Source organism: Conger conger, chromosome 4, assembly GCF_963514075.1.
Source record: "Conger conger chromosome 4, fConCon1.1, whole genome shotgun sequence".
NCBI lineage: Eukaryota > Metazoa > Chordata > Actinopteri > Anguilliformes > Congridae > Conger > Conger conger.
The window spans coordinates 35,317,060-35,343,561 of record NC_083763.1 but is presented as its reverse complement, the minus strand read 5'-3'; the positions used below and the strand labels follow the sequence as shown (position 1 = coordinate 35,343,561).

General features: G+C 41.1%; 1 protein-coding gene across 1 annotated transcript; it reads right to left on the bottom strand.

Annotated features, from left to right (window-relative positions):
* Positions 1–1,185: 1,185 nt before the first annotated feature.
* Positions 1,186–26,278, bottom strand: eif2s3 (eukaryotic translation initiation factor 2, subunit 3 gamma). Its single transcript, XM_061239949.1, has 12 exons — positions 26,094–26,278; positions 21,816–21,879; positions 21,431–21,558; positions 18,358–18,479; positions 17,998–18,092; positions 17,424–17,582; positions 15,984–16,118; positions 15,647–15,741; positions 15,202–15,346; positions 14,003–14,172; positions 9,265–9,437; positions 1,186–1,499 (listed from the first exon to the last, which is right to left on the bottom strand). The coding sequence occupies exons 1-12, from the start codon at positions 26,160–26,162 to the stop codon at positions 1,436–1,438; spliced, it is 1,419 nt and encodes a 472-aa protein (XP_061095933.1). The 5' UTR covers positions 26,163–26,278; the 3' UTR covers positions 1,186–1,435.
* Between the last annotated feature and the right edge of the window lie 224 nt (positions 26,279–26,502).

The following is a 26,502-nucleotide window of genomic DNA, read 5'->3' as shown; positions in this document are numbered from 1 at the left end:
CACAGGGGGCGCTTGGCAAGGGCAAGAATATTGAGAAACACTGTTCTACAGCCTTGTAAAAATGCAGATTCCCAGCTTTTATTAAAGGGCATTTTCACATTTTGGTTTCACCATGAGTGTCCAATTTTACGATCAGTGACATGCTGGTAACCCCCAACTCTCGCTTTATTAGTGGCCATTAGTAGCTGTGCTAAAGCCACAGCAGAAGACCACCATGCAGGATTCCACTCCTCGTCTTACTTTTCTTAATTGACAGAACAGGATGTGATGAAACCTGCATCTCAATTACTGCTGCAACATGCAGTTAGTAGTCATAATTAGTGAAAAGGCATCAATACATCCTGCCTTGTGTCAACAGAGCAGGCTGGTGGTGTATTGGTGAGGGTAATGTTTTCTTGGCACACATTAGGTCCCTTAATACCAACTGAGTTTAATATGAATGCCTGAGCATAGCTAAGAATTGTGGACCATTGCATCCCTTTATGGCCAGTCCACTCTTTTTCAAATGGATACTTCTAGCAGGATAATGCGCCATGTCACAAAGCTAAACTGGTTCCACAAACAGAACGGTGACTTCATGTCTCAAGAAAGATTTTCAGAAAAGCACTTTGGGATCAGGAGGAACTGCAGGTTTGCGGCAGGGAACTGCATGATACAATCGAGTCAGTATGGACCAAAAACCCTCAGGAATGTCTCCAGTACCTAGCTAAACCCATTCTACAAAGATTTCAGGCTGTTCTGGAGGCACGAGTGCTAGATAGGTGTACATAACTTCTGTATACATCCTGTACTCATTTCAACTGATTCGATTCAATTACAGTACAAACTTACTCCGGAAATGGTTTCCAAGTGATTTCACCGGTGTGTGGAAACCTGCATACCCAAAAGCCGGCATACACAGCGGGTCCCCAGGACTATGGTTTGACACTGCTTTAACATACATGTAAATGCACCCCATACCAGTTACACACAAGGGAGGGGGGTGGTGGAATTTACCCTTCATACAGAAGTAAACATCATGGTCTTTGAAGCCATAACGCACAATGGACACACATGACTATTAGCTGCAAGGTTAAATTACACGTCACAATCAGTTATGTTTGAATGCTTAAATCCTCAAGACTCCCCGTGGACATGAAAAACCTATGAAGAGGCAACCAGACCCTAAAAGAGATGTCAAACTAATTTCTGTCCAAAAATTCTTTATTAGTTTTCTTTGACAGAGGTTGGCAATGATGTACTATCAAAACATCCTATGTTCCCCACACTGTTCCTCTGATGTAAAATTAGGCAACTCCTGTGATGGAAGAAAGTACTGATTTTAAAATGAGAACTTGCCCCACAGTCCCCACCCCCACCCAACTGAGCTCCACAGGTGTGACACAGGTGTATGGGTTGGGCGGGTGAATCACAGTCATCACATTCCTGCAACCCATTAGTCATCATCCACTGTGGGTGTAATGGTCACACCTCTCCGGATCTGGCCCCAACCAATCAGACTGCAGAGAGAAAAACAAACAGCCAATTAGGGACAGGCCTGGACTTTCAATCCTCAACAAATGCCCACCTGTTTCATCACTCAGTAGTATTTCCCACTAAAAGTCTTCTTGCATTTAGAATTTACATGGCCATGGTGTATGGTAAGCCTTTTAATTCATCCCAATCGCATCACACAGCGCTGCTCAGTTTTTGTGTGCAAACCAATTTGGTAGCGCTGAGCAGCTGAATTGAAAAGTTCCGACTGATTCAACTGGTAAGCGCGGTTCGATCAAATCCAATTCTGCACCATGTCAGAGCCACCGAAATTCAAATGCAGATACGTCAGTCACCACAACAGTCTGCTGCAAGAACAGCCTAGTAGAATTGATGTTTAATAATTAGGCCTATTAATGGTTTAAAGTATTAAGTTTGCTTTATTATTATCAGCATACACCAGTGCCTTTATTTTCGAAAATACATTCGTTTTAATTTTGTTAAAATATCACAACAGCTCTTTGACATTCTCTTCATGTTCCAGGCTACATCTGTGGAGGCAGAGTTTTCTAGCCGTGGACCATTCAATACAAATACTGGCTGCGTCTCAAACCAAAGGCAGTAACCTTGATGCCACGTTGCCCAATTAGTTACTGTCCTTTAAAGGTGTGTTCAGAGGTGCTTAGACAGCACCTAATGAGACGCACTTTGAAAGCAGGAAGTGATGCGCGATTACAAGCTAGTTAGCTGGTTAGTTCATGGAATTTTCACAGAGGCTTAAAAACATTAAATATGTTATTGCAGTATATTAATAAAAAATGTTTAAATTCAACACTATAACAAATCTCCCTGTATACACTTTGAAACAGCCCTTATACAATTTTGTGTGAACTCTGCTGCCATTAACAGATGCAAATTGGGCAGTAGGTGAATAAAGATTTGTTTGAAAATATTGGTTTGAAGTGAACTGAGTGTACCAGATCATCACTCAAAATGATTTCTTTGTATGTGCTTCTTCGAGTGAGAGTGGAAAGAAAATCCAGCTGGTTGTCATAAGCAGTCTAATGCGTAGCCGGCCAAACACATTACATTACAAAGCATTTAGCAGACATTCTTATCCAGAGCAACATACAGTGAAGTGCAGATCAAAGACAGGGACAAGTGTGAAGAGGACCCGAGAGGAAAGTACAGTTCCGAGTCCTAGCGTGACCATACAGATACAATTGGAAGAATACATCAACTTGTGAAATAGAATACCCCCAAGTACAACAATATCTATATATAACTATATATAAATATACAAGGCTTGCAATTCAGTTTAAGTGAGAAGGGGGTGGGATGAACAGTCCTGACCCAACTGCTTCTGAAAGGACAATGCTATGAACCGCTGACTATCTAGTAGGCTATTGGTGAACTGAAGCCAATGTCCCTCTCTGTAGAAGGGCTCCCATCCATCCATCCATCCATCCATCCATTATCTGAACCCGCTTATCCTGAACAGGGTCGCAGGGGGGCTGGAGCCTATCCCAGCATACATTGGGCGAAAGGCAGGAATACACTCCAGACAGGTTGCCAGTCCATCACAGGGCACACACACCATTCACTCACACACTCATACCTACGGCCAATTTAGACTCTCCAATCAGCCTAACATGCATGTCTTTGGACTGTGGGAGGAAACCGGAGTACCCGGAGGAAACCCACGCAGACACGGGGAGAACATGCAAACTCCGCACAGAGAGGCCCCGGCCGACGGGGATTCGAACCCAGGACCTCCTTGCTGTGAGGCGGCAGTGCTACCCACTGCACCATCCGTGCCGCCCACAGGCTAGAAGAGCCCTAGAAGGGCTCCCCGTTTGTTTTATTGTACAATATCAATATCATATTGTTGTTGTGGTGGGTGGCTGAACAGGGGCGGGTGAAGATGAATTTTCCTACTCAAATGGTAGTCTGAAATGTTGAAAAACACATGCGCAAAAGTCATGGTTTCGCAAAGGCATGAGACCTTAACTACCAAAATATTATACAGGTTAGGCTGGTATTTAATTGAGTTATGATTATTAATTCACTCATCTTGATGTTGGTCCAATTTGCTAACATTGCGTTATGAATTCAATCGTTATTTCAAACCGGCAAATGCCGCTGTTCGATGTCACCGATGTCACCTGGCAGTTGGATTTCTTATTTCTCATTTTTCTTTTTTAATCGATATGCATTTTTTTAGTCCCGCCTTAACTAGAAAGCACTGCGGGAAATACTGTAGCTTAATCTTTAGCGCCAGTTTGTTGTCCTGACAAGTCAAACAAACATTAAAGTTTGTTTTACAAAGTAAAATTTTATAAAAAGTTTATAAAAATACAATACAACATTTTATATGCCTTAAAAACAAGCCCAGTTTGCAATTTCATTGTGAGTAAAATTGTTTTCTCCACCGTCTTTTTTTATTCATTATTGTGAATCCCTCTACAAAGAACTTCCTGGTTATAGTGACGGATATTCAGAGATATATGAGATATATATATATATATATATCATGGGTTGCTCAGCACGACAGAATAGGATCGAGCTGTGCTGACCAGTTGGATGAGTCAGTGCTATCGAATTAGGTTGTGCACATTAACTGAGGAGCACTGCATGATCCAATTGGTTTACAATGATAATTGGATTAGGGATGTGCACGGATATCCGAATAAACAATTAAGTGTGGGAGGTACCGAATGCTCGAATACTAAAAATATGTTCCATGACAGTGCGTCAGGCGGAGGCACACTCTTTGCTTCCAACAGTAGCTATATCTCTGTACTCAGTCTTCTAGATTTAAGTGCAGCATTCGACACAGTTGATCACCTCAGAAGAAGAAGTGAATGAACAGAAGAAAAATCGAAATCAAATCAATAGCTGGTGTGCAATTCTTCTAGGCATCAATTCTTCTAGGTATACTTGCACACAGTTTTTGAAGGAACCCGGCAGGTATGTTGTTCCAAACATCTTGGAGAACTAGCCACAGGAGAACTGTGGATTTAGGCAGTCTCAAATGCTTCTGTCTTTCATGTAATCCCAGGCAGACTCGATGTTGAGATCAGGGCTCTGTGGGGGCCATACCATGACTTCAAGGACTCCTTGTTCTTCTTTACGCTCAAGATAGATCTTAATGACATTGGCTGTATGATTGGGGTCCTTGTCCTGCAGCAGAATAAATTTGGGGCCAATCAGATGCCTCCCTGATGGTATTGCATGATGGATCTGCCTGTACTTCTCTGCATTGAGGAGACCATTAATTCTGACCAAATCCCCAACTCCATTTGCAGAAATGCAGCCCCAAACTTGCAAGGAACCTCCACCATGCTTCACTGTCGCCTGCAGGCACTCATTCTTGTACCGCTCTCCAGCTCTTCGGCGAACGAACTGCCTTCTGCAACAGCCAGAGAACCTGCTGCCATTTTTCTGCACCCTAGTTCCTGTGTTTTCGTGCGTAGTTGAGTTGCTTGGCCTTGTTTCCACGTCAGAGGCATGGCTTTTTGGTCGCAATTCTTCCATGAAGACCACTTCCGACCAGACTTCTCCATACAGTAGATGGGTGTACCTGGGTCCCACTGGTTTCTGCCAATTCTGAGCTGATGGCACCGCTGGACATCTTCCGATTGCAAAGGGAAGTAAGCATGATGTGTCTTTCATCAGCTGCACTAAGTTTCCTTGGCCGACTACTGCATCTATGGTCCTCAACGTTGCCCGTTTCTTTGCATTTCTTCAAGAGCTTGGACAGCACATCTGGAAACCCCTGTCTGCCTTGAAATTTCTGTCTGGGAGAGACCTTGCTGATGCAGTGCAACTACCTTGTCAGGTTTTACCATGGTGTAAGACTTCTGACTGGCTGTTCCGCACCCAGATTTAACCCTCCTACACAGCCATTTCTGTGTTTCAACCTACATATTAAATTGATGATCATTAGTTCCTGTTTGGTATAATTGGTTAATCACACACCTGACTATATGCCTACAAAATTCCTGACTTTGTGCAAGGGTACCTAGAAGAATTGATGCTGGTTTGAAGACAAAGGGTGGTCACACCAAATATTGATTTCTCTTATGTTCATTCACTTTGCATTTTGTTAACTGATAAAAAAAAACTATTAACAATTGTATTTTTTTAAAGCATTCTTACTTTACAGCATTTTTACACACCTGCCTAAAACTTTTGCACAGTACTGTATATGCTTCCCCTGGGACACGCTATTCACAAACATGGCATTATCTTCCACCGCTATGCAGATGACACCCAGTTGGATCTATCAGTCAATCCTGACTAAGTTGTCCAGCTGTCAAAGATAGAGGCTCGTCTTAGACATAAACAAATGGATGGCCCACAACTTACTCTTGTTGAACTCTGATAAAACAGAGATAATGGCAGTGGGGCCCAAGTCCATGAAATGCAAATGATCTGACGATATGCCTAACATTGACGGAACTTCAAGTGCTGTCATCAAAGATGTTGGTGTTACTTGTGATCCAGATCTTGCACTTGATACACATATTGAAAACATCTCTTGCTTTTCATTTGAGGAATATTTAAAACAATTGGAAAAAACTTTCCTTACATGATGCAGAAAAGCTAGCCCATGCTTTTGTTACCTCAAGATTAGATTACTACAATGGTATTTTGCCTGGATGTGCAAATTCCTCTCTGAAAGGGCATCAGCTAAATCAAAATGTAGCAGCTTGTATGCTCACTAGAACAAAGAGATTTGAGCAGATCAGCCCAGTGTTAGCTTCACTTCACTGGTTGCCAGTCAACTTCCGGAGCTCTAGCCCAAATTTTCTTGAGTATCTCCCTCCTGGCCCAGAGCTCCAGCCCAAGAACAGCACTGTTCCCCCACTGAGTCAGGTTCTGAACTGAAGGTTGAAGGTTTCTTCCTATTAGCCTGGGAGTTTTTCCATGCCATTGTTGCCCTAGGGGGCCAGTTGTCTGTAATGCTGCTTTGTGCCAAAGCCCCCTTGTTAAAAGCACTATAGAAATAAAATTAGATTGATTTGAGGATAAGGTCCCGTCAAGAAAATCTAAAACTACAATGATGTTTTGTTTTGTTTCTAAAAACTTAGAACAAGTCTTTTCATTAATCACTTACAAACTGCTACATTTCTTTTAATTAAAATATAATGAATTAAAACACTGCAAAAAAATTAAAAATAAGGCTGGCTTATTTGTTTTTGGAAAAGTTAATTGCCAGTTGTACTGCCGCACAATCGGAATATCATGTCACATTAGTCTAAGGTAGATGAGCATAATATACCCCCATTTTCATGATTTATTGATGAAACATTGATGTTTGTGTGTCTTTTTTTTGTAGGGTGGGGGATGGCTGGCTTCAGTTTGCAAGATTTTGTGAATGGTGACATTCTAATGGTTTACAGATTATATTCCAGTTTATTTTCAGACAGATTCACATGTACCAATAATATCAGTTATCAGCACGCAATTAAAACATGGCTTACTAATCTATATTTTCCAAAAGACAGAACTGTAATTACACTATAATCAACATATTGAGAATGAACACGGCCCAATGCAGTTTTAATTGTGGTGTATTTGGTTTGGTTTGTCTTTTACTACCTACCGTAGCTGCGCGCCAGGTATGCTGGGTAATTCAGAGACGTGTTGTTGTGATACTGTCTACTACAATAAAAGGTCCATAAACTATCCATAGTGGTCAGAGCAATCATTGTTATACAGGTGAGAATAAAAGTCCTCAGGGTATAACATTAATATGCATACTAATTCAGATTTAAAACTCCCCAACATCAACAACATAGTTCTGATGGTAATCCAGCCCCCAACAGCCACAATAAACACGTGACCTCAAACATTGTAAAGAGCGGAATCTCTGATTTCTTGCACAACCAACATGACAGAGTGCACTCCATAACGTTTGGGACAAAGACCCATTACTTATTTGCCTCTGTACTCCACAATTTGAGATTTGTAATAAAACAATTTTTTATACATTTTGTTTTTACCATGTAGAAATTACAGCACTGTTTATGCATAGTCCTCCCATTTCAGGGCACCATAATGTTCGGGACAGAAATTCTATGTAAATGAAAGTAGTCGTGTAGTATTTTGTTGCACATCCTTTGCATACAATGACTGCTTGAAGTCGCTGGGTGTCTTCTCTGGGGATGCTATGCCAGACCTGAATTGCAGCTTTCTTTAGCTCATGCTTGTTTTGGGGGCTAACGTTTTCTCTTCAGGATATGAAAGACATGCTCAATTCAGATCAGATCTAGCCACTAAAGACTTGACAATTAATTTTTTTAGCTTTGAAAATCTGCTTTGTTGCTTTAGCAGTCTGTTTGGGGTTATTGTCCTACTGTACAATGAACTGCCAGCCAATTCATTTTCTGCTTGAACTACAGCAGACAGGATGCATCTATACACTTCAGAATTAATTTTGCTACTACAGTGGTTATATCATCAATGAAGATAAGTGAGCCAGTACCTTCGGCAGCCATACATGCCCAAGCCATAACTTGCTTTGAATCTTGGGGAGTTGCTTCTCTCCTCCATAATTAGCTCTTGCCATCACTCTGATACAAGTTAATCTGTCGAGCTGACAAGACCATTTTCCAGAACTGAACCCTGGAAGTCTCACTGGCCCAGACCTGGTGGGGTTTTTTTTTTTTTTGCATTCACTAATTGTTTCACGGTGCAATATTCAATCACTGTGGTAACAAGATATACCATTTGAAAACATTAAAACTCACAACTCCATTTGTATAACCTATTCCATGATGCCATTGCTTTAGCAACAACAGTCCTTTATTGTAATGTGGGTGGCAAAACAAGTGTGGAGGGACTTTGCCTTCTCTGCCTTTTGGAAATCCACGTACTACAAGAAATAAGGTAACGTCAGTGTCCTTATCACAGCAAGGGTCCAGCAAACCAAATGCATTTTCTAATTCTAGAAACGTGATGACTTGGATAAACATTGATGGAATATCCATGTTGCCCGGTTTGCGGTTGAGTACTTCGACAAAAGTATTTGTACATAGGAATGAAGTTATCTCCGTTTTGTATAGGCCACTAACAGTGATGGAAAAAAACAAAAAAACAACAGTCCAAGTTCTGCTCACTGTACAGCCGGCTAGGGTTATGGTATTGAAGTTGAAGTGGTATTGATGATGGAGAAACATTTTAGCGAATGACATTACGTTTCCAACAGTGTATAGTTTGTTAGGGTCGCATAAATCCCAGGATTTTTTCGGCTGCGTAGCATTTCCAATACGCGCGCTGAGACTTACAGTTTGGCAAAAAAGATCTAGATTTTATGCCAAAAAAGCTTTGTGTTTTTCAGCAAAACATGTATTTTGCGATGCCTACGTCTAAATGGAGGACTTCCTTTGGGGGGTTTCCAAGGAATCCCTTTTACTAGCTAGAAAACGAATTTCCCTGAGGCGACATTAAAATTTTATATGAATAAAAAGTTCAGTTTACGTTGACTTAAGACCCATAACACTGAACGGGGTAACATAAGGAAAATAAAAAGCAACACAAAAGTGGTGAGGTAATAAAAAAAAACGTCAAACCAGACTGTACTTGCCATAACACACAGATTTACAGAAGGCTTTAAAGCAATCTGCCATGTGCATCATGCAGTTTATCTGCATATGTAACTACAAGTAAATTACAGAATACAGAACTGTATTGTAGGGTTGATTGTAATTTTGGGTGAAAAATAGAAAGTGTTGGAGAAGTATAGAAATGGGGAGAGATTTTAGGAGGAGGAGCATTACTCACCGCCAGTGTTTCTCCACTCTGCGACTCAGCGCAATCTTCTCGCCCACCTCTGTGCACACAGGGCTGGTCAAAACGATCTTGGCCAGATCGGCCTTCACCGCGCTGACTCGTCCACCCGTGGACAGAGAGCCAATATTGACCATCAGAACCTCGTTTTTAGACAGTTTCTGCACCTGGATACAACACAAAGAGGATCTTGTTAAAAAAAACAAGATTAAAATGATTTAATGCAGTTTAACAATGCAACCATGAAATCCAAATTCTAAACACTACAGTACTGTGGAAAAGTTTTAGGCAGGTGGGAAAATGCGGTAAAATAAGAATGCTTTCAAAAATAGAAATGTTAGTAGTTTCAATTAACAAAATGCATGAAGAGAAGAAGTGAATGAACAGAAGAAAAATCTAAATCAAATCAATAGTTGGTGTGACCACCCTTTGCCTTCAAAACAGCATCAATTCTTCTAGGTATACTTGCACACAGTTTTTGAAGGAAACCGGCAGGTTGTTCCAAACATCTTGGGAGAACTAGCCACAGGAGAAATGCTTTTGTCTTTCATGTAATCCCAGGCAGACTTGATGTTGAGATCAGGGCTCTGTGGGGGCCATACCATCACTTCAAGGACTCCTTGTTCTTCTTTACGCTCAAGATAGTTCATAGACATTGGCTGTATGATTGGGGCTTCACTGTTGCCTGCAGACACTCATTCTTGTACCGCTCTCCAGCCCTTCGGCGAATTAACTGCCTTCTGCGACAGCCAAATATTTCACATCAGTCCAGAGAACCTGCTGTCATTTTTCTGCACCCCAGTTCCTTTGTTTTCGTGCATAGTTGAGTTGCTTGGCCTTGTTTCCACGTCAGAGGTATGGCATTTTGGCCACAATTCTTCCATGAAGACCACTTCTGACCAGACTTCTCCGCACAGTAGATGGGTGGTACCTGGGTCCCACTGGTTTCGGCCAATTCTGAGCTGATGGCACTGCTGGACATCTTCCGATTGCAAAGGGAAGGAAGCATGATGTGTCTTATCTGCTGCACTATTTTTCCGTGGCCAACCACTGCGTCTACGGTCCTCAACGTTGCCTGTTTCTTTGTGCCTCTTCAACAGAGCTTGGAAAGCACATCTGGAAACCCCTGTCAGTCTAGAAATTTCTGCCTGGGACAGACTTTACTGAAGCAGTATAACTACCTTGTGTCTTGTTGCTGTGCTCAGTCTTGCCATGGTGTATGACTTCTGACATTAAACTGTCTTCAGCGTGGAAGCAGTTTGGCTGTTCCTCACCCAGATTTAACCCTCCTACACAGCCGTTTCTGTATTTCATCCTACATATTGAATTGATGATCATTAGTTCCTGTTTGGTATACCGTAAATCCTCAAATTTATTTACTTAGGCTGCACAAAGCACAGGCCTTTATTTGGGGCAGGCCTGTATTCAAGGCAGGCCTTTATTTCTTATTAGGCTTCTGTTGTAGAATTTTATTCTTAGAAATAAAGTAAAAGGCTACACTTAAAGTGGGCCAACACAGTTCAACACTTCCTGTAACCGTTCAGAAACGCAACTTGAGTAGCTAAACCATTAATGAAAGCCAAAACAGATGCGTCTTCATAAAATACCAACTTGCCAGACACGCCTTCAAGAACAATAACAAATTAGCGTAGATAACAGCAAATTAAGGATCTTTTTTTCCTAAAGTGCGTTTTATTGTGACATGCGTTTCGTTTGGAGCAGCATACCGGTAGGCTATCAAAAAATTTTCGCTTTGGTTTGGGATTTAATTTACTTTTGGACTGTTTGATTCTATTGCTAAATGTTGAGACTGATGGGCACTGAAATCTGGGGGGTATTTGATGGTTCACTGTTATGTTTTATGTAGTTGAAAGAGTGCCGGGATTTCCACCCGTCTGTTTATTGCGAGTCAAGGCAGCCGCTTTCATTCATTCATTGAACGTGCACTGTGCTGTAAATACATGGAAACCTTATTGCGTAGCCAAGTAGCCTAAATTGAGTTAATTTTTAATTTTGCCTGATTTACATTTCATTAAATTCTTAGGCTGGAATGCCTTGCGGCAACAATTGTGTTTAAATATATACTGCTTCAGCCTTTGGCAAGCTACTCAGAAGGGGGCGGCAAGCGACTGGTAGCTTGAGAGCAATGTGCTGGAGACCCATGGTGTAGGACAACGACTTTTCATTGGCAACAGTATTAAACCAACCAACAATAAAAAATATTAAGAAGAGCTCTTATTTCATTGAGTTAAATCGAAATAATGTCTTCTAGTGCTCATGGACTGATAGCTCTACTGGTAGGCAATATTACTTACCCCGGCTTGTATTTGGGGGCCGGCCTTTATTTGTCCAAATCGACCACGCCCCCGGCTATTACAGTGGGAGCTGATTTTGTAGGTTTGCCCACTTACAAAGAATGGAACTGTGTAGAATTTTAATCATAGGTACATTTTAACATTGAGAGACAGAATATCACAAAATAATCCACAATAACATCATATAAATTTTATATCATATTTTCACATGAAATAAGTATTTGATCCATAGAACAATAGGACTTAATACTTGGTGGAGAAACCTTTGTTGGCAAGCACAGAGGTCAGACATTTGTTGTAGTTTTTCACCAGGTTTGCACAGATCTTGGGAGGGATTTTGGTCCACTCCTCTTTGCAGATCCTCTCCAAATCCTTAAGGTTCTGAGGCTGTCGCTTGGCAACTCGAAGCTTCAGCTCCCTCCACAGATTTTCGATGGGATTTAGGTCTGGAGACTGGCTAGGCCACTCCAGGACCTTAATATGCTTCTTTTTGAGCCACTCCTTTGTCGCCTTGGCCATATGTTTTGGGTCATTGTTATGTTGGAAGATCCATCCACAACCCATTTTCAGTGCTCTCACTGAGGGAAGGAGGTCGTCGCCCAAAATTTCTCGGCCCCATTCATCCTCCCCTCGATACGGTGAAGTCGTCCTGTCCCCTTAGCTGAGAAACACCCCCAAAGCATAAGGTTTCCACCTCCATGCTTCCCAGTGGGGATGGTGTTCTTGGGGTTGTACTCAGCATTTCTCTTCTCTTCCTCCAAACACGAGTCCTTAATCCTTTGAGTTGATTCCAAATAGCTCTATTTTGGTCTCATCTGACCACATCATCTTCTCCCAAGCCTCCTCTGGAGCATCCAGGTGTTCTTTGGCAAACTTCAGACGGGCCTGTACATGTGCCTTCTTCAGCAGAGGAACCTTGCGCGCACAGCAGGATTTTAATCCTTCACGGTGTAGTGTTACTGATGGTTCTCTTCATGACTGTGGTCCCAACTTCCTTCAGGTCATTAACAAGCTCCTCCTGTCTAGTACTGACCTTTCTCATGATCATTGAGATCATTGAGATCTTGCCTGGAGCCCCAGACCGAGGGAGATTGGCAGTGACTTTGTGTTTCTTCCATTTTCTAATAATTGTTCCAACAGTTGTTAACTTCTCACCAAGCAGCTTGCTTATTTTCTTGTAGCCCATCCAAGCCTTGTGCAGGTCTACAATTTTGTCCCTGATGTCCTTAGACAGCTCCTTTGTCTTGGCCATGGTGGAAACATTGGAATCTGATTGTGTGGACAGGTGTCTTTTATACAGCTACATAACGATTTAACGAGTTGACACAGGTGTTTTTGGTAATGAGTTGAGATCAGGAGTGCTTCTCAATGGAAAACTAACTGGTCTGCGGGAGCCAGAATTATTGCTATTGTAGGGGATCAAATACTTATTTCATGCAAAAATACGATAATAAATTTATAAAAATTTAAATGATGTTGTTATTGTGGATTATTGTGTGATATTCTGTCTCTCAATGTTAAAATGTACCTATGATTAAAATTCTACACAGTTCCATTCTTTGTAAACGGGCAAACCAACAAAATCAGCAAGGGATCAAATAATTATTGCTCCCACTGTATCCGAGGCCCGGCTTCAAATAGAATCCCGGACACAATTTGAGGATTTACTGTAATTGGTTAATCACACACCTGACTATATGCCTACAAAATTCCTGACTTTGTGCAAGGGTACCTAGAAGAATTGATGCTGGTTTGAGGGTGGTCACACCAAATATTGATTTTTCTTCTGTTCACTCACTTTTCCTTCTGTTAATTGATAAAAAATAAACTATTTCTATTTTTGAAAGCATTCTTTCTTTACAGCAATTTTTCCACACCTGCCGAAAACCTTTGCACGGTACTGCATATATTCAATTTCAGTTCATCCAAACATCCAATAAATATTTTGGAGGATACTAGATTGAAAATTTATGCAGGTGATTTGCTGTAATACGCAGTCACAACATTGGAACCTTTGAAAAGTTATAAAGCTATTTTTTTAAGTTAGTTTTTAACATTTATATACAAATTTAAAAAGACAAAAACCAAACCAAATCGAATTCCAACTAAAAAAACAAAAACAAACCAACCCTAATTTCTTGGCCTTCTTTAATGGTTTAGTGCTGAGATATGAAATGCAGGTGAGAAAATTCCTTTGGAAATAATTGGGCTCTACAGATGAATGGATGAAATGGACCAACAGTGGATGCTGGTTTTTAGGTATGCAGGTTTCCATACTCTCAGCAAATGGGACAAATGTGATTTCACCAGTCAGTTTGCAATTTAATCAATCAAAAAAGAACCTCCAGTTCAAATAATTAGCCATGTAGTATCCTATACAGCACTGTAAATGAAACCATTTTTCCAGTACTGCCCACCTTGGCTGCCTTCTTGTCGCCCTCGGTGCGCACTCCCAGAAGCCTCCGCAGGAGAAAGTAAGAGATCTCCAGCTCAGTGAAAATCTCTGGTAGCGCTCCCACTGCTCCCAGCACCTGCCCCACCATGCGGTCTGCCCGGCACAGGGTTGGGTCAATCTTCGTCCCCACACCTGCAGCAGAATGACACATTCAAGTCTCAAATGCATCTACAGAACACCCAAACCTCACACACAGCTGACGTAAAGCAACCCAAGTTTGAGAGAACGCATTTAACACCTCCTAACATTGGCACATGGGGGACCAGTGGTGACAGTAGATGCATCACATTTGATTTCAAATTCAAATACGTAGCTAGTTTCTACAGGAATTTCCACATTCAAATGTGAATAACTGACATTTAATACCAGTTTCATTATAGCCTCCACCTTCTGATTTAAAATCACTCTACTATCCTAGTTATTCACATGCCGAAGATAGCAAAGCAGGAGATGCAGTGCAGTCCATAAGTGACAATGACAATTTGTATTATTTTGGCCCTGTACATTGGAATTGAAATGTAAGCATTCATGTGATGAACTGTGTAGGAATGAGTCTTTTTATTCGACAGTCACCCTTCTGGGGGAGCAGAAGTAATTGTGCCTTTCTTAATGACATTTCTTATTGACATGTTTGTGAATTACACTCCAGTGGGGCGTCTTCTTGCTGCTCTTCCTGCATTTTCAGCTGTAGGGTACTGGTGACCAAACTGCCCAATTGTCTTTTAATTAGGACAGGCTAAGCTTTGATTTCAAAGTTATCATGCAGTCAACAATAATCTAATCTAATCTAAGTCAGGGAAAAAACTTCCCGGTAAACTGGAAATATGTCTTTTGCAAGAAATCAAGACTTTCAAAGTTCCAAATGGCAAAAGCATACAATTTCCTTCCACTGCATTATTCTTATGGCTTTTCAATCTGAACTAGTAAATCAGACAGGAACATGTACAGCAGGTAAAGGTGAACCATTAAAATAAATGTTCATGTTGCAGTGAATAATTTCTAAATTTATTATATATGCGTAGTCATGTTTAGTATGCAGAAGCAAATCATTTGCTTGGCTGTTCTCAATAACTTGAAATGACTTTATCGTGAATTAATTGATAAAATCTAATCTTACAGCGCAACCATTTTTCAGACAAGAAGCAGAGCCTGAGGCCATACCAATAAGCCCTCCAGGTGCAGCATACTGCAAGTCATTGTGTTCAGCAAACAGAGAGACGATCTTGGAGAAGATGGGTTTGCACATGAGCTTCCCTTCATGGTCCTTTGACACAATACCTGGCCGCACCTCTAACTCCTGCCCCACCTGCGAAGTGGGAAAGGAAGGAAGACGGTAACTGGACTGAAACAATCACAAGAATACAATTATGCATAGATTGAGTCAAATGCATAAAAATAATTCAGACAAACACAGAAATGATCACTAATGCCAAAGGAAGCATTTAGAACATTCCCACCCACTCAAACTCTAAACTCTATTTTTTTATTGACAGCTGTAAATATTGTCCACAGAAGCAAGCAGAGGAAAACGCATGGATCCTAAAAACAATTGAGACGAGATGCCCCTTTGCAGTCCATTTAGAACATATAATGCCCACAGGCTCACCTTGAGCACCCCTTTGAGGATACTACCGCCAGCCACACCACCTTTTAGATCATCCACCTCACAGCCTGGCTTGTTCACATCAAATGATCGGATCACTGCAACATACATACAGTGGACTCAGATCACAGCAACTTAGTCATACTCAAAGACTACTGTGCAATACCTGCAACTAGCAAGGAGGTACAAGCCCCAGCATCAATAAAAGCACTGTTATGTCCATTATTTTGCTGAACCAATGCATTAGCTGGAACCTACACAGCAGCACCTTTTTATTGCAGCAATACAGATGAAGACCTCCACCTAGGACTGAAACCCACAAACCCAGCAAAAACCTCACCGATAAGCCGTGGCTCAGAGGTGAAGTCCCTCAAGGGCACGGGGATCTTCTTCACAATGTACTCGCACACCACCTCAATGTTGTACTTCAACTGGGCCGAGATGGGGATAATGGGAGCACCCTCCGCCACTGTGCCTGCAGGGGGAGATGCATCATCGAATTAAGCTTCAGCTTCAACACATGTACAGATGACCAGACATTCTCCCTTAAGAGTTCTGGCACAGTACAATGTTCTTACTGTGAAATTCTGTATTTGGCTTTTCGCCAGTCATAATGGGACCCATATTGTTCAAACGGTTCCATTTTTGACTAATCTGTGTATAGAAAATTATTCCAAAATGCTAGGGAATCATCCAGGTGCTTTTTCGACAATTGTGAGATGAGAATTGATGTTTCACTTGTTTAGCAATGGTTTCCTGGTTAATTGCAGTCATGAACTCCGGTATAGTGAGGCTAGAGAGGCCTGCAGGTCTGGGTAGCTGTCACTTGGAGGAATTTTGGCAGGCCAGCCAATCTTGTGATTATTCACCACTGTTCCAACCATTCTCCATTTAGACATAATGGCTTGGATTGTGGTTAGGTAAAGTGCCAGAGCATCAGAAATGGCTTTTTTCCCCCCTCATTTCTTTTGGAGTTTCCTTTGATCATGGCATACCAAACTTATGAATTTGTCTGAATTAAAGCATTCCTGAAATTTCACAGGGGTGATTTTGGTGTTTGCAAACTTTTTTTAAAATTGCAATTAAAAAAAATGTGTACACTTCTTTTTTGTAATATTACATCTTGTCTAAAGATCTGAAACTATTCTATGATGAAAAATGAGGAAATCAGAAAGGCAAATACTTTCACAGCACTGTATATATCCATGAAGACATGTGGTAGGCCAATATCCACAGTATTACACACATTACAGTCATTTAGCAGATGCTCTTATCCAGGAGCAATGTACAATAAAGTGCAAATCAGAACCAGGGACAAGTGCGTTGAAAACCCAAGAGGAAAGACCTAGTAGGGCAACCAGTAGTGTGGCACAATAAAAAAGTTAATCACTTCACTTAAGAGGGAATCCTCAGCCACTGACCGGACGGATATTTTAGGGGGCCTTGAGATAAGCTGGGACTGAGAAAATATGAGGGAATGCATCACTTACCCCCAAAATAATACAACTATTCACACTTATAATACACTTACACTTCACAAGATTCCAATCAATTATTACTTTTAATTCAATTATAACTGCGGTGGGATAGGCAGCAGCAGCAGCTAAGACATGGCAGGTTTTTTTGATCCATGCCTAGGCTCTCCTGTGTAAATAGTACCAATGATCAATACAATTGTACATCCTAAATTGTTGAAAAAGAGGGGGAAAGCATAACATTTAACACAATATGACAAGAGCTCGAGCATAAGCATGGAGGAGCATGGTGCGGGAAGACCCACCCTGTACAAAGGCCAGGATCTGCTCATACTGCTCCTTGGCCTGGCTCTCCTTCACCAGGTCAATCTTATTCTGCAGGATCAGGATGTGTTTCAGCTTCATAATCTCGATGGCTGCCAGGTGCTCCGATGTCTGTGGCTGTGGGCACGACTCATTCCCCGCTGAGGGGGCATGGAGGAATTGGTTAGCTTTCTTCACCCTGTTACCCAAAGCCCAACCTGTCTCACATACATGCTGTCACGGAGCAACACACCACACACCTCAGGCCCACACTGTCACTGGCCAACACACCACACACCATCACTGAGCAACAACAAAAAAAACCTCTTGCTCGCATTGGCACTGACCAGCACATCACACACCTCTTTCTCACACAGTCACTGACGAACACACCACACATGGACTCTGACCAAAACAAAACTACAAACCTTTCCCTCACATTGTCTCTGACCAACACACCACACAGCTCTATGAACAATGGCAATGGAATGGCAACTTGCCCAATCCCAAGGACCTAAGACCTAAGACCATTCATAAACAATATAAAAGTGTCTCCATGGTTCAAAAGGAGCTCACCAATCAGCAGCAGTGCAGCATCCATAACTGCAGCACCGTTCAACATAGTGGCCATCAGGATGTCGTGACCCGGACAGTCCACAAAGGAGACATGCCTAAGGAGGAGATCAGGGGAGCGCAAGATATCAGGAGGAAAAGAAAATGGGTAGAAAAAAAGAGATGAGAAGGAAAAGGAGGCAGAATGGAGGGAAGGGAGAGAAAGGGGAATCGGTGAGGCATACAGAAGATTTAGGGGGAGGCGGCAGAGACTGAGATTTGGTTCTTGTGGAATATGGCCCAGTGAAGCTGCAGCACAGAAAGACTCCAAATTATTACTTTTAGTTCCCGCCAAAACTAGATACTGAATAACAGTGCCCCTACCGGACCAGTTTGAAGTTGCCCTTGGTGCCAGGGATGTCAGTGGGGAACTCATCAGGCGTGCTGCTGCCACACGACCTGTAGCACTCTGGCCGTGGGCAGCTGGGGTCATCCAACTTATAAACCTGCAGGACACACATGGTCTGGTCATTCACATACAGGGCATGATTAAACACAAGGGTGTCTGTGACCAGACAGATGGAGGGCCCAGATTAATATGGTCGATAATGTACACGTATTTCAGCACTCCCAAAGCCAAGGGGGCAAAAAAATGAATAAAGAAATAAAGAAATAAATTAATTCATTAATAAAAAATAAAAGTCAAGCCATCAAGTCACTGAATTCATTGCAACAATCATCTCAGTTAATCCTTGGAATTACTATTTAAGGCAAAAGAAAATTAAATCCAAATTTGGCTGACACCACATGGTGGGAATAAATAAAATTGAAATGCAAAAAAATGATGTTATTTGAGTAACCTGCTCGACAGTGTTTTAAAAAAAACAAAACAAAGAAAAACAAGATTGCAAAGAAAAACCCCCCAAAAAACAAGTCATTAGCAGCAGGGGCACATAAAATGGGCTGCTGTAAATTTCCTTTACATGAAAGTGGGACACCGTCCAATGCCCTTTACGCTGATACCTTGATCAATGGGTGTTGATTTAATCTCTTATTTCATGGTTTGACCCTGATTTACAAAAGGTGCCCCAAATACAGTTCCACGTGAAAATTGTATTGTCAGAACTATAGCAAATCAGCATTGTCAAGTACGTGTCGTGAGCCACGGACCACTTGCCGAGCTCAGACCTCACGTTCCCACGAGCAGTACCTCACCATGAGGTGTCTCGGGGACGAACTCAAGTACTCCAAACGTTCTGGAGCCCTGGTAAGTTCTACTGAACTTCTAGCCCAGTCTCGAAGTGAAGGGTGTGATGCAAATCTGGTATTCAATGTCCTGTATTCAATGTATTCCTCTAAAAGAATCTTTATCACATATGATTATAGTAAGATATACTTTATTATAATCAATCAAAAGAATAGAGTTATACAGATTACAGTGTACATATCATCTTTCAGTTTGCTGATCACATGCAAGTTACATATACCCCTTTAGCTCTTTTTAATTTACCTTTCCACCATGATGTTTAAAAGTCAAGGTACACCCCTCAAATACCCATCCTCTTTGGCCTTAGCCTTATCCTATAGCTCCCCCTTCTGGACGTTTAAAAGAAACTATTCCTAGAATATTATATTTAGCTAAACTATAAAAACTTCTCTACATTTTTCTACCTTATATAGTACCTTAATGAGAAATAAAAGACATAAAAATAAAAGGAAACTTGTAAAGTTGAACTTCTATGTGCTACTTTTCCTACTTATACAAGTAATATAGATTAGAATTACCACCCAAGCTTGATTATAGTTGTTCTGGGTTGCTCTTTCGACATCAGTCCTGTTGCCACAACTCTTGGGCTAAGTCCGCACCGCGTACATCACTCTGTTCTCCATATCCAGATCCTGGAGTGGCGCGCAGAGGGAGCGCGCCACTCCAGCTTGACTACAGCTGTCTTGCGTTGCTCTCTCTTCAACAGCCCATAGATATCTTCTGAAGCAAAATTCTAAGATGCTATCCTAAGGTCTAAAAGCTTATTCCTTATATATCCTTTTTCCGTATAAGAGTGTACCTTTTTTTTTATAAGAAATGTCCCCAATATATCGAGTTGGAAGACATTTATCTCTTATGCAACTTTTTTTTAATGACCATATTCATCACTTCTGTTTGTCCTACTGTCATTTTCCTCATACCTCAAAAGAAATTTCCCCAATACTTTATCTCATGTGCCCCTCCGGTTGGGAATTTCCACCATCTCAATATACGAGTGGAAAAACACTAGCTCTTATGTAATTTTTCAATGAACCTATTCATCACTGGTATTTGTCTCCCTGTCATAATCTCTACTTGGACTCTCTCCAAACTTTGACTTCATACAAGCCAGAAGTTAGTGCCCTCCACCATCTCAACACACTCTTCAGGTGCCCCTCTCCGCGGCGCCTTAAGGGATCTACAAAGGACATCCAGCCAATAGCTGATTGTAAATCATCCTCCAACTCTTCTACAGTCAGTCCTTTGAATCTATCCAATAAATTATCAGATTATAATCAGGAAGGCCCTTAAAGCCTCTTAATATTCTTTCGGTATTGACATCCCTTCCGTTTTCCTTATCTTTTTGCTTTAGCCAGGCATTGTGCCCCTCCCCTGTAGGGTTGGGATATTCCCCGACTGCCCGCTCAGCATGTTGAATCTCCTCCAAGGTTATGCTGGAACTCATTCTATGCATGGCCTCAGTCAGAACTTTAACCTTGCTCCTTAAAACCCTAAATCTAAATCCCCCGACTTCAGACTCCTCCGCTGACAAGTATGGCTGCTCATTATCTCTGAATCACATATTTTTCCTCTTACGGGTGTGCTTGCTACCACCTCGATGGCGTGTGCGAGGGGTTAACAATGCATTCCTTCCTAACCCATCCCCCGTCAAGCTCTCATCAGGGGGGCCTAGGGCCGGGTCCTCGACATACGCTTATAAGATATCTTGAGCTTGTTGTTTATCGCAGAAAACAACGTGGTTCAAAACGTGGTTGCTAGTCAGGGATAGGCAGCATAAAATGTGATTGAAATGGAAATGTCCTATGATTTTGCTGAATATCTGTCACATGAAATTAACAGTTTCATTATCTTCATCTTCATTAACATTAACAGTTTAGTGATCAGTCTGTGCAGTGAACCTGTTGTGCCAGTAATGTACATAAATCCATCCGCACAAATTTAATGTAGGTGTTGTGAATTTTGACATCAACCAGGGGGATAAGGTCAATCTGATTAGATGAACGAGTCTCTGATTGCATATAAACAGTCAATTTCAGCCAATTGCCAATCATTGTGCAATTCTGGAGTAACCCAGAGGCAGCTGGAGTAACTGCTGAAATTCAAAGAAAGTACAGAGGTGTGCTCAATTATTTATTTGGGATTAAAACAGATGAGGCCTGAGAGAGAATGTCACCCTCCTGAATGACTCACCTTTGCATTAGCGTAGCCCAGCTTGATTGTAATGTTCCTCTCCAGCTCATTCTTGAACCTGACAGTGTGCACCCCAGAGATGGCTTTCACAACTGTTGACTTCCCATGAGCCACATGGCCAATGGTACCTGGATATCAGAGGTCATAAGTCAAATGTTATATTTTAAACTACAGAATGAAAATGTTTTCTGCTTCTCTGACAAAGCAGAATGCATTCAACGGTCTCTTAAATTTGTGTTAGACCAATGACTGCCAATATATTTGAACAATATCAAATCCAGGGGGTGTTAAATCAGTGGCAATTAATGTGTTTGAGACCCGGGGGCCAGGGTGTGAAATTCCAAGTGAACAGCTTTGATTGCAATAGGCAGGACTGGCAACTCACCAATATTTATTGTAGCCTGTCTGCTAATGATTTCCGGAGAGAGAGGCGTTAGTGTGGTCACATCCTAAGGAGAGAACAGTAAAAAAATAATGTCTGTTGAATTCAATTGACTGAAAAGCTGTTCACACAGAAATCAAAACTTGGATTGTTTGTCTGCATAGCTTTTATTCAAACTAGGAGGGACCATTTACTTGAGTGAATGGGTCTGCAGCAGACCCATTTCCTCGAGTGAATGGGTCGGCAGCAGATTCGGAAAGGCAAAAAATAGAGAAATCTTTAGGAAATATTTTGTCTAGTAAAAACAAGGCACAACCAATAAACCAAATAATAATAATTTTTTTTTATTTATTTTTTTATGTTTTACTTGAAACATTGTGTCTGCATGTGGCACATAGGTTATGCATTTTATCTGTTACTAGTCAGACAAACAAAATAAATATTATGTATGGCTGGGTATAACTTCCGGTCAGCACTCTTTGGGCATTTCAGGGGGTTAAGAATGCAAACCCCATAGAAAATTGAATACTGCAGTAAAATAGTTAAATAATTTCTGAGTTATATTACCAAGTAGGCAAGTTGAAAAAAATCACAAAGTCATAAAGGCTATAATTGCATGTAACTACTGTTCATAATTGCTCCTGAAGAGTTCATAACTCGCACGCACGCACACAAGAGCCAGTCAGGCCCTGGTCAGCCTCACAGGCGGGCCCACAGAGAGTCCCATGCGAGCCTCAAAGAGAGCCTCCAGGCAGTGCAGAGATAGAAGAGGAAGAAGCCCATGCCCTACTGAACAAAACCATTCAAACTGACTTCACTTCATTTTCCAGTCTCCACAGGAACTTAGCAGAGCATTGGTGTCTCTTGACAGAGCCTGACATGGATGACTGACTATATAAACCTACTAGTTGAATTTGTAAATAGTCATATTAGAGTTATTGTTCAAGATTATTAAAGACATTATACTTTTCGGCAACGCTTTGTAAAATACCTTGTTTACTCAAGAGTTATCATTTACATATTTTCTTCTTTCTTTCTGAACAAATTTCTGGTTATGCACGACAAGATAAAAAGACCAGGAGACATCATCTGAACCCCCCAGGCCGGCTACCTTTTCTCTTTGGACTAGTACTTAAATATTTGGGGAACATGCCACTCTGCTTGACAAGCATAAACCTTGCAGCCGCAACATCAACAATGGCGGAGTATACCAGCAAGCGATCCTTAGATCCTCCTGTGGTTAAACCAAAGAAAATGAAACCTACAGGTGCATCTCAAAATTAGAATATCGTGGAAAAGTTAATTGGTTTTCCGTAATTTAATTCAAAAAGTGTAACTCATATTCTAGATTCATTAGTGAAATATTTCAAGCCTTTTTTTGTTTTAATCTTGATAAGTTTACAGCTCACAGCTCATGTAAATAAAAAATCCAGTATCTCAAAATGTGAGAATATTACATTTCTGTATTACAATAACGTATTTAATACAGAAATGTCGACCTTCTGAAAAGTATGTTCATTTATGCACTCAATACTTGGTCGAGCAATCATGATGAAGACTGCGGACTTGACAGTTGTCCAGAAGACACTCATTGACACTCTTCACAAGGACGGGAAACCAACAGAAAAAAAACCGCAGGTCATTGCGGAAAGGGCTGGCTGTTTGCAGAGAGCTGTGTCAAAGCATATTCATGGAAAGTTGACTGGGAAAGGCGTACAAGCAACAGGGACGACAGCAGCCTTGAGAGGATTGTCAATCAAAGCTGATTCAAGAACTAGGGGGAGCTTCACAAGGAGTGGACTGAGGCTGGAGTCAGTGTATCAAGAGCCACGACGCACAGATGTGGACAGTGTCCAGGAAATTGGCTACAAGTGCCGCATTCCTAGTGTCAAGCCACTTCTGAACCAGAGACAACATCAGAAGCGTCCTACTTGGGCTAAGGAGGAAAAGAACTGGGCTGCGTTTCCTGAAGCCTTTTAATGCTATGACGTTTGTAAGTTATACCTTAAGCTCTACCTTAACGTTTCAGCGCATTTCCCGAAACGTTCTTAGCGAAGTATACCTTCTGTACGTCGTAGTTTTGTAAAGTTGGTCTGGCCCACTAAGCTATACCTTACCGAAGTTGTCAGCTCACTCCACTAGTCGCCACCACTGATATGACCACAAGCCTCTGAAATCAGCTGTTGCTCTTAGTTACATCTCAATCTGTTAAGCAATACGTACACCAATAGTTCTACAGTTCTAGTTGGCTAATAAGATTACTAAAATACCACATTAATGGGACTGTTTTCATGCAAAGAAAAAAAGTATGCGTTACAAAGGATGCATGTTGCACTTTATTGAACAGTTGCAAAATTTCCTTTTAAATGATATGTATAAAGTGATGATTTCCCACTCTCTGTGGGCTGGAGTGATGTTTAACCATAGTTCTTTCTTTGTTTTGTTGGACACCGTAATCCTAAAACTGGAAATAATTTCCATGCCACGTCCTCTAACAATATCTGCATTTCACTGCAAAGCTGTGGGACCGCTTCTTTATTATTTTTTTCCCCAACTATAGCTAATGTTATTTTTGTGTTGGTGCGTTTTGATTGTTGGTGCGCTTCTATTGAAAACATCAGCTAATCAGAAAAAAGAGAATAACACCAGTAATGTGATGGTGCTTCTGGTAAATCAACCCTGATTGCAAAGTAATTTAAGGCACCATGACAAAGATATTAAAATAATGTAAAAAAAAAAACGACATGCCAAAGAAGGCGTATTGCTAGGTGACATTGTGGTATCGCACCTGTACAAACTGTATATATAATTTGGTGAAAATGATATATACACGTTTGGATAATTTCATTTGTACACTTTTAATTCTACTGATAGGTTCCCACCAGCCGTGATGAATGCAATATTTTTAAGTATTCCTACAGTGTTTTATTCATAAAGAACACTAATTCCTCTCATAATGCAGTCACTACATGGAGTGAATAATCGATCTTAGAAAGGTTGATGGGCCTAGTAATGAATGGTAAATGTCTGCGTTTATATAGCACCATTATCCAAAGCGCTGTACAAGTGATGCTTCTCTCACACACGCACACCACTCGTCAGGAGTAATTGTGGGTTCGGTGTCTTGCTCAGAGACACCTCGACACACCCGGGGCGTTATCGAACCGGAAACCCTCCGACTGCCAGACGATTGTTCCAATATCATACTTGCCATTCTCCTGTGGTTTTCAGAAGTTAATTACGAAAATTCTGAGCTTAGAGTTGAAGTTGTTTTGGAGCGTTGACAGAATACGTGTCAGAAAATCGGAGGAGCTGGTCACTCTGTTGTTTTATTAATAATTGTATTTTTAAGCCTCTATAAAATGTATCAAAGAATTGGGTTCGAATTCAAGTACATATTGACAGCTTTCCGACCCCCTGACCGGACCGGTAAAGTATATGCATGAACATCGGGAAATTAAGTTATTTTATAAGTAAGAGAATGGCATAATTTGAGAACCGTTTCTCAGCATGACCGGGAAACGAGCTTAAAAAAATAAAAAAAAAGATAAGCCCGGCTTTGGTCGTTTGTTTCCGACATGCTGGCCACTAGCTGGACCATTTTCACTCACCCCTGTTGCTTTTCCAGCAGGGTTCTAGTGTAATAGTACAAACGATTTATTAAATATTAGAGTAATAAACTACACATGTGGAGACCTAACGTACAGCTGAGAAACACGTACTGCCAGTCAACTATATGTTATCTATCAGTTAGGTGAGGAAGTTTGTTTGTAGCTTGCCCAGCTACAAACGATAGCTAAACAATTTAACATGGCCAGATAGCGAGTTAGATAGCTACCAGGCTAGTAGTAATGTATTCCTTTGAAAAAGATTCCTCTGCAAGATTATGCTAATAGATTTCACAACCATACTCACACAGATACATGGATTACACCTAGCTAGCCATCAAGCTACGTTAATGTCGGCTAACTAACGTTACAGCGTCATTCCACTCCTATCGATAGTGAGCATAAATACGAGTTATATAGTCGTGTATTCTAACATAAATACTGCCCGAATAAATAGCCTATTTCATACTAGCAAACATTTATTTAATTTGATTCTGAACGTCTCATTGAACTAAATCACCATGCCCACGCTGTCCCCATGGTGCAGTGGTATGGCATCATGTGCTAACTCGCCGCAAGTTTTCTTGGAACCGATCTCATCAAAAGCAAACCGTTTCGCCCCAAAAAAACATGAACAACATTTAAATGCTCTAAAATGAAAATGGATACTCACTAATGTACTTAGATCTTGTCGTGAAAGATGTGGCTGGCCCAGCGTTACTCCTGACTCGTCGCCCGCCATCTTGAGTGAAAAGGAATATTGTATTCCAAGGCGATTGCCTGAATGGTTATATCTCCGAAATGTTTTTGAAAATATATATTTCACTTAGATGTTTTTTTAGGAATGTATGGAATTTTGTAAAGATATTCAGTCGAAATAAAGATGAAAAATCTTACATTTTGATTAAAATGAAAAAGGGTAATTTGATGGTAGATGATGCAATAGCTAGCTAACGTACGCGTTGATACGTGGAACAGGCTAATATGGGATAAAATACACGTTTTGTGAAACGATTAAATGCAATAACCGTAAAGCTATACAGCTGAAAGCAGTTTATTGACAGTAAAATACTAATCCTAAG

Bases quoted from the DNA above. Each gene is read 5' to 3' on its own strand.
- eif2s3 (XM_061239949.1), bottom strand. From the start codon at position 26,162: ATGGCGGGCGACGAGTCAGGAGTAACGCTGGGCCAGCCACATCTTTCA. The intron at 21,880-26,093 runs GTGAGTATCCAT...TTCTCTCCTTAG, and splicing joins GACAAGATCTAAGTACATTA to GATGTGACCACACTAACGCC. The intron at 15,742-15,983 runs GTGAGGTTTTTG...TGTATGTTGCAG, and splicing joins CTCTGAGCCACGGCTTATCG to TGATCCGATCATTTGATGTG.